The sequence below is a fragment of the Siphateles boraxobius genome, unplaced genomic scaffold (assembly GCF_051911475.1).
Source record: "Siphateles boraxobius isolate OS27281-9 unplaced genomic scaffold, OSU_SipBor_1 83, whole genome shotgun sequence".
In the NCBI taxonomy this organism is placed as follows: domain Eukaryota; kingdom Metazoa; phylum Chordata; class Actinopteri; order Cypriniformes; family Leuciscidae; genus Siphateles; species Siphateles boraxobius.
The window spans coordinates 591,372-600,185 of NW_027509212.1; the positions used below are offsets into that span (position 1 = coordinate 591,372).

At 38.7% G+C, this 8,814-nt stretch overlaps 1 protein-coding gene across 1 annotated transcript; it reads left to right on the top strand.

Moving 5' to 3' along the window:
* The first annotated feature begins 99 nt into the window (after positions 1 to 99).
* cunh2orf76 (chromosome unknown C2orf76 homolog) lies at positions 100 to 8,792 on the top strand. The gene is made up of 5 exons (XM_077221466.1): positions 100 to 473; positions 602 to 652; positions 727 to 764; positions 1,917 to 1,998; positions 8,354 to 8,792. Exons 1-5 carry the CDS (start codon positions 341 to 343, stop codon positions 8,428 to 8,430), a joined length of 381 nt encoding a protein of 126 aa, XP_077077581.1. The 5' UTR covers positions 100 to 340; the 3' UTR covers positions 8,431 to 8,792.
* The last annotated feature ends 22 nt before the right edge of the window (positions 8,793 to 8,814 follow it).

Genomic DNA, 8,814 nt, shown 5'->3' on the forward strand with positions numbered 1-8,814 from the left:
CATTTCTTTCTCTTAACCACTAGTTCCAATCCACAGTGAGGGAGTCATGCTGCAGGTCTATTGCTCTTGCCTGATACTGCTGTTGCCTGCGATCGATGCATCATACAGCGGCTAGTTTGGTCTAGACTTTCACTACTCAGAACATGCTGGAAATAAACGCTTTGAAATTGTTATTATAAAAAAATAGAAGTACGCTAAATAGCGAAGTGCTCCTTGTTCCTATGGTCATTTACACATGTGTATCTGTACGCTCTAACCCTCTGTAGCCTCTGTGTGTGTGTTCCGTGTTGTTTGAAGTGATTGTGTGTATTCCGTGCAGTTTGGAGTGATTCTGCCCGAGATGATGTGTGATCGTGCGGTTCTGACGCTTCGTCTGGTTCGGTCGTTTGAGCATCGCAACTTTAAACCGCTGGTTTTCAAAGACGTTCATTTAGACCAGACGGTGGAGGAGTTTATCACATTTGTTAAGCAAGGTTAGACACGATGACAACGGGTTGACAGAATTCTTAAGACTCATGTTTATGAGTCGAAAGTAAATCAGCTATGTGCTTGATATTAAACATCGACAAATAATGAATAACTAGCACTTCTCTCTTTGAAGAAGTTTCCACCAGAGCTGGATTGCCTCCTCCCTTCAAGCAGTTTGACTATGGTAATCTACTCACTACCTTTCCCCCAAAATAAAAGAAGCCGTTATTGCTTTAACATCCTGTTGTATTGTTGCAGATACGATGAAAATCATACACCAAGCACACGGAGCAAAGGTAACTTTGAATATGCTTACTTGTGGCATACATTATAATATTTGCATGATTACAGTTGGGGGGAAAGTGCTGTAGGCTACTTTAACAAGTTATTCAGTCCTGTGAAGTAGGCTAGTCGTTTAAAGATTGCGATGTCGATTTAAACACAATCTTTCCTAAATATTCATGTTTGAGTTCTCATGTATGAAACACAAACTGTCTTTTTTAACCACACAATATCTCTGTTACAAATCATCACAGAAGTACTGGGATAAAAGTTATAGTTCGAATTAAAAACACGATGTCTATATACTACGTCATTACGCCAGTAGGTGGCGACAAGTGACTGTTAAAAAATGTGTTTGTCATTAGCTATGTTTATGTTCACCTATTTTTATGGGAATTTTGGGATATTGCATAAAGTGCTCGATGGTAATGGTGTGTATAAATGAAAAAAAAAAAACACTTAACACACACAAAAAAAAAAAACACTTATGTGCTCAGTTGAGTCAGAATTTTTTTTATCCCATAAGAAACTATATGCATAAACTAAGATGGAAACACATTTACCAAATAAAGTCCTTAGCGCGGATCAGAAAAGTCATGTTACTGCGCGATGTGATAGCACAACTGGACTAACCAGCACACCGATCTTGTAGCACAGCATCTACAAATGCTGTTTTGATTGTTCTGAAATGCCTGAGTCCGTCATCAAAGTGGCTCAGTATAATTATCTGCCAGAACTGTCTTACACGACTGCGATCCCAAACACCTCGCTCTGAGGTGCAAGTCATTTATTATATACATACAATGGCTGATCCTACTGCAGCAACTTTCATTTTTCTTATATCTTTCTGATATTTAGCGCAAGTTTATCAGGAAGTGATGATTTTGCACTCTTCGGCTCACTGGATGGAGACGCTGCTTTATTCGAAAATGTTTTATGCGATAGTCCCACTATGGGCATAAGTTAAATTAGCAAATTAGGATGGAAACAGCTATTGAATCATTCATTCAAGAATTTTGTTAAAAAATCTGATTCATTCAGTAATGAAACAAGAGAAGTATTTATTAAGACACAATTTAATGGTGACGATGAATAGCTTATAAACAAAATAAGTAAATATAACCTATTATGATAAATGTTAATAATATATTTTTCGATGATTTCAGACGAATGAGCTTGTAATGAGCTTAGAGGATGATGAAAAGTTGATTCTGCGGGATGGCTGCAGGTTACGAGCGTGTGGTGTTGGTATGTAAAAGCAATATTAAGGTTTTTTTTTGGTGATAGGAGAGAAACTAAATGTAAATGGCATTGGCGATGAACATTAATATATGAAGGCCAAATACCGTATGAAGATAGATTAAAATGCCTTTATCTTTATTTAAGTTACATTTTAATTAATGTTCATTTATTTCTAGCCTATAGCAGAATGATAGATTAAAATGGCTTTATTTATATTTAAGTTACATTTTAATTAATGTAATTAATGTGTGTGTATATATATATATATATATATATATATATATATATATATGATGTAGTATCCTGGAGTCACCACTAGGTGTCATTGTATTTCAAGTGTTGTGTTCTATTCTGGAAAAGTTGGTTGAAGAAGATGTGCCATGCGGGATGCATGTAGTGTTTATGTCTATGGCTGTAACTGTTGCAAACAGAAAGTAAAATAATAACTTCAACTCTATTCATGTAGTAGTCTTTCATGTAGTGATTTAGAGTGAAGATACTACATTATTGGTGGCGAGGATGAAGCGAAAAGCCTGTGATGACAACGGACGGAGGATATAAAAGGGAGAAGAGTGCTGATAACTGGTTGTGGGGGAAACAGAAGAATCTAAAGGATAAAAAGAAGAAGATTAGCCATGGCTACAGGAACTATTGGATCACTAGCAGCATTGAATGCAAAAGCTCAAACATCGGAAGAGTATTCTGAAATACTGGAGCAATTTTTCGTGGCTAATGGAATCGAAGATGAGGGTAAGCAAAGAGCTATTCTCATAAGTGTTGTGGGACCACAAACTTACAGTGTGATGCGAAATCTTCTTAGCCCTACAAAACCAAGTGAAAGGACTTATCAGCAACTGGTAACGATGCTAAAAAATCATTTCAATCCTCAGCCAAGTGAAATTGTACAGAGATTTAAATTTAATTCGAGAACGAAGAAGCCAACAGAGACTGTGACAGAATATGTAGCAGAGTTGCGTCGTTTAGCACAAGATTGTAGTTACGAAGCAACTTTAGACCCAATGCTAAGGGATCGACTTGTTTGTGGCATAGAGGATGATTGGATTCAGAGAAGGTTGCTCTCAGAAGCAAATTTGACATTTGAGACTACTTTTAATATTGCAGTAGCCGCTGATACCGCAAGCAAAAATGTGCTCGATTTGCAAAATAAATCTGGCGTACAGGCATGTAACAGCATCATGTTTAAAGCGAGGAAACCTGATCACTGGAAAAAGGGGGAAACTGGTGAACAAAAAGAAGTCAGAGAATGGTACAGATGCAGTGGTAAAAACCACAAAGCCAACGACTGCAGATTTAAGAAGGACAAATGTTATGTGTGCGGAAAAATAGGTCATATCGCCAGGGCCTGTCGCAACAAAAGCAAACAGGGAGGACATACAATAGCTGGAAAAAGTGGAAAAGAAGGGTGCCGCTTCGAGCATTCAATGTAAGTGAAAATAATAACAGTGATGAATCTGAAGAAACATTCACTTTGGCATTTGTAAAAACTGATGCATTGAAGAAAGTGAAACCCCTCACTGTGGAGTTACTTGTTAATGGCAGGCTAGTAAACTTTGAGATTGATACAGGTTGTAGTGTCAGCCTTATGAATGAAGGAATGTACAAGGACATCTGGAAAGACTCAGAAGCTCCCAAACTAAGACTCACAAAAATCAAGTTGAGAACGTATACAGGAGAGCCTTTAGAGATAGTGGGTGTGGCAGATGTACAAGTAAAATACCAGCATCACTTATCATAGTGAAAGGAACAGGACCATGCTTACTAGGCAGAGCCTGGCTTGAAAAACTCCAACTGCAATGGAGTGAGATAAAGCTGGTACAGTCGGTAATGATGACGTTGAAACAGGTGCTATCCCAGCATGAGGAAGTGTTCAAGGAGGAGCTTGGAACATTAAGGGGCACTACTGCTACTCTGCATGTGCCAACTGATGCCACACCAAGGTTTTTCAGACCTAGATCTGTGCCATATGGCCTGAAAACAAAGGTGGAGGAGGAGATTAATCGACTGTTGCGGGACAAAATCATCTCACCTGTTAAGTATTCAGAGTGGGCAGCTCCTATTGCAGTGTTAATTTCGTTGATGAAAATAACGACGAAAATTATTTGTCAAGGACATTTTTTCACAGACGAAAACGAGACGATAACTAAATAAAACCTAGTTTTGAATGACAAAGACTATGACGAAAATCTATTGACATTTTCGTCAACGAATAAAACCTAGACGAAAATGTTAGATAGTGACGATTTGGGAAGCGATCCGTCAGAACTGATGTCCTGCGTGTGTGGTAGATGCGCACATTTGTAGGCTACTGTAACGTGATCTACCCCGCGGTCATAAAACGTTAAAAAATGTGAACGTCTGGGAGAATGAGTAGAGCAGACATATAGATCTCTGAATAAGAGTGACGATGCAAAAAAGAGCTCTATTCGGTGCGGTTTTCTTTGCGCACACACCTAACCCGAAGCGTGCAGTCATGCACAATACAACTACAGCGCGCGAGTAGGCTACTGAATTGAGCTCTCTTTCGTGTCTGAATGGAGAAATACACAACAGTATGTCTAAATGTCCTTTTTGGAGAGTATTCATGTAAACTATGCTGGTTATGTCTTAAACTGTGAGTGTGTCGGATGTGCATCAGTGCAATTGTATCCGCATGTCATTGGATATGATCCGACGTCTTAAAGTGACAGTGGCAATAAACCTAATGCGGTCCGTGTCCTTAATTTTGATCAAGCAACAAAAGAAAAAAAGAAAAGCATTCACTGTTTGTTAATAGCTTTAATAAGGATTAATTATATTTAATTCATACAAATAAATATGTCTGCTTGAAAGAATAAAGAATGATGTGTAAGTAGTTATAAGGAATGAATATATCATTCATTGTAAAGAAGACTGTGTTGTACTTTAGGAAAAGTGGTTTTATTTCATTTTAAGATATTTTTTAAGTAACAGCAGTTAAATCTGTATCTGTATTGCATGTTCAAACTTAAAAATCATTCATATTAATAGGTTAATAGATGTTTTCTCCGGGAGTATATGGGTTTGGAAATTTTAGAGAAATTCTAAATTAATGCATTACAATTGAACTAAACCCATTATATTTTAGTCGACTAAATCTACTGTAGATTTAGTCGACTAAAATGTTATTGTATTTCGTCGACTAAAACTAGACTAAAACTAAAACAATTCAGATGACTAAAATATGATTAAAACTAAATGGCATTTTAGTCAAAAGACTAAGACTAAAACTAAATTAAAATTTGCTGACAAAATTAACACTGTCCTGTTGTTCCTATCTTGAAACCAGATGGCAGTATAAGATTATGCGGTGACTACAAACTCACAGTCATCAGAGTGTCACCTTTGGAACAGTATCCAATACCAAGGGTGGAAGATCTTTTTGCTCTATTGGATGGAGGAAAACAGTTCACAAAATTGGACATGAGTCACGCATACCAACAAATCATCATGGATGAAAGCTCCAAGAAATACTTGACAGTGAATACACAAAAAGGGTTTTTCACATATAATCGTTTGCCCTTCGGAGTTGCGTCAGCTCCTGCTATCTTCCAGAGAACAATGGAGGGATTGTTGCAAGGTATTCCTGGAGTAGTTGTTTATCTGGATGATATATTATTGACTGGTGGAAACCAAGAAAATCAGTTGAAGACCCTGGATGAAGTGCTGTTGAGACTGAAAGAAGCCGGTTTGCGACTGAAACGGAGAAAATGCCTGTTCCTGGCAGAGAGGTGGAATATTTAGGCCACAGAGTAGATGCACAGGGTCTACATCCTATGGGAATTAAAGTGAAAGCCATTGAAGAAGCCCCAGAACCAGTGAATGTCACAGAACTTAAAGCATACCTGGGGTTACTGAACTATTATTATAAGTTCCTTCCAAACCTGTCAACGCTCCTAGCCCCCCTACATCTGCTGCTGAGAAAAGATGTTCAGTGGATGTGGAAGAAGCCTCAACAAGAAGCTATTAAGGAATCTAAATCTCTACTAAAATCAGCAGAGGTGCTGGTGCATTAGTCCTCAGATTCCGAACTGGTTCTGGCTTGTGATGCCTCACCATACGGGGTTGGTGCAGTGCTCTCGCAGCGTAGCAAAGGAGAGATTGTGGAGAAACCCTTGGGGTTCATGTCAAGAACACTAACGTCTGCAGAGAAGCGTTATTCACAGTTGGACAAAGAAGGCTTAGCTGTGATTTTTGGCATCCAAAGATTTCATTAGTACTTGTATGGGCGTGCATTCACAATTTGCACTGATCATAAGCCCTTGATCCATTTGTTCAATGAAACGAAGGCAGTTCCTCAAATGGGATCACCCAGAGTACAAAGGTGGGCTGTGATGTTACAAGCATATCACTACAACAAAGTGTACAAGCCAGGAAAATATCACCAAAATGCTGATGCTCTAAGTAGACCTCACCAGTGCCAGGTGAGGGAGAACCTGATGACACTAATGATCAAGTGCTGATGATGGACTTAATGGATGACTCACCTGTAAGTGCCAAACAAATTCAGAAGTGGACGTCATACGACATAACACTCTCCACAGTACATGAGTACATATTAAAGGGTTGGCCTGAGAAGGTTGAGCCACAAGTGTTACCGTACCACATGCTCTGAGTGTCAAGGATGGATGTGTGACTTGGGGAGCGAGAATCATCATACCATCACAAAGTCGAGCGGCTGTATTGAAGCAATTGCATCAGACTCATTCCGGCATGTCAAGAATGAAGGGTTTGGCCCGGTCATACATGTGGTGGCCTGGTATGGATCAGGATGTGGAGAGAGTGGTTCAGAATTGTGAGGTGTGTCAAAGTTTCGGAAAGGCCCCTGCTCAAGCTCCCTTGCACCCGTGGGAGTGGCCGGGCTCACCCTGGGAAAGACTTCATGTAGACTATGCAGGGCCCTTCTTAGGAAGAATGTTCCTAATTCTGGTAGATTCTCATTCCAAGTGGATGGAACTTTATCCTGTCACACATGCCACTTCTCAAGTTACAATTGAGAAAATGAGAATGTGTTTCAGTATACATGGATTACCCAAAATGTTAGTGTCAGACAACGGAACATGTTTTACCAGTGACGAGTTTGAAACTTTCATGACGAGGAATGGCATTCAGCATGTAACGTCAGCTCCTAATCATCCTTCTTCAAACGGCCTAGCTGAACGTGCTGTTCAAACTTTCAAGGAGGGGATGAAAAAGATGAAAGGTGACACTGTGGAGACAAGAGTAGCAAGATTCTTGTTTAATTATAGAATAACTCCTCATACAACAACTGTGTTGTCACCTGCTCAGATGTTAATGTCAAGGAAGTTGAGATCCACATTTGACTTACTCATTCCTGATGTGAAGGACAAAATTCTGAAAAAACAGAAGAAACATAAAGAAGGCCATGACAAAAGCTGTAAACTCAGAAGTTTTGAAGTAGGAGATTCAGTGTACGTGAAGAACTACGGTGCGGGACCCAAATGGATTCCTGCAGTAGTGGAATGTTGTACAGGACCTCTTTCATACAAGACTGCTCTAGGGCATGGACAAACTGTTAGAAGACATGTGGACCAAATAAGAAATCGCAGTACAGACGAGATGCTGGGGACTGTACTACCCACAGAGAATGAACAGGACAGTGACACTTCTGCATTGCCTAGTGTGGATGTTGTCAATGCACCTGCAGAGAAGGAGATGTTTTCCCTTGAGAAAGGACAATCCCTAGAAGTGACTGTTGTAGAAAAAGACACTAAACAACCAACAAATCTGAGAAGGTCTGCAAGAGAGAGATGTTCACCAGCTCACTTGAAAGACTATGTTGCATAAGTCAAGTCAGTAAAAGACCATCCAACATGCTATAACTGATAGTTGTTGAAGAGTTAGTCTTCTAAAAAAAATGCTAATCATTCCAATATTAAGAATGTGGTTGTTACAGTGTTCAATTCTGTGAGTAATGGTATTGGTATTTAGCTTAAGAAGGAGGGGATGTAGTATCCTGGAGTACCCACTAGGTGTCATTGCATTACAAGTGTTGTGTTCTATTCTGGAAAAGTTGGTTGAAGAAGATGTGCCATGCGGGATGCATCAGTGCAGCAGCAGTGTTTTTGTCTATGGCTGTAACTGTTGCAAACTGAAAGTAAAATAATAACTTCAACTCTATTCATGTAGTAGTCTTTCATGTAGTGATTTAGAGTGAAGATACCACTATATATATATATATATATATATACACACACACAAATGCAAAAAACTAAACTACATCTGTCTTCTTCTGGTAATTATTTTTTGGTAACTATTTGTGCACCTGCTGAAATTTATTTCAACACATTTCATCTCTTCACAGCCAATGAAACAGAACTTGCCTTTTTCAAAATGGCAGACTATAAAAAGTTCAAGGCCAATCCACAGACAGAATGGTGATGGCCATCAGGATTCAACACCAGAGGCGCTTCTTTTCGGCTGTGACGTGGGATTGATAACATCTATTTTAACTAAATCTATAGCTTTACTTTTTATATTGTAGTCTTACAATTCAAATGTTGTCAGCACAGTTTCAGATATGCAAGTCAAATTTTGAGTGGAAATATTTTTTGGTTTGAATATTCTTATGTACGAATATTCTTTTTTTTTTTCAGAGCAAAATGTTGAGTACCAATTATTTAAGTTTTTTTTTTTGTTTGTTTCAGTGAAGAAAAATCACGTACCAGAAATCTTGTTTAATTTAAATGGCACATTGTAAGTTGTTTGCTGGTTTTGTTAAATAAAGTTGAAAGTATGAATCATGCCTTCTCAACACTAAAAACA

Excerpts from the sequence above, each read along its gene's own strand:
- cunh2orf76 (XM_077221466.1), top strand. The coding sequence starts at position 341 with ATGATGTGTGATCGTGCGGTTCTGACGCTTCGTCTGGTTCGGTCGTTT. Across the intron at positions 474-601 it reads TATCACATTTGTTAAGCAAG|AAGTTTCCACCAGAGCTGGA; the intron begins GTTAGACACGAT and ends CTCTCTTTGAAG. Across the intron at positions 1,999-8,353 it reads GTTACGAGCGTGTGGTGTTG|CCAATGAAACAGAACTTGCC; the intron begins GTATGTAAAAGC and ends ATCTCTTCACAG.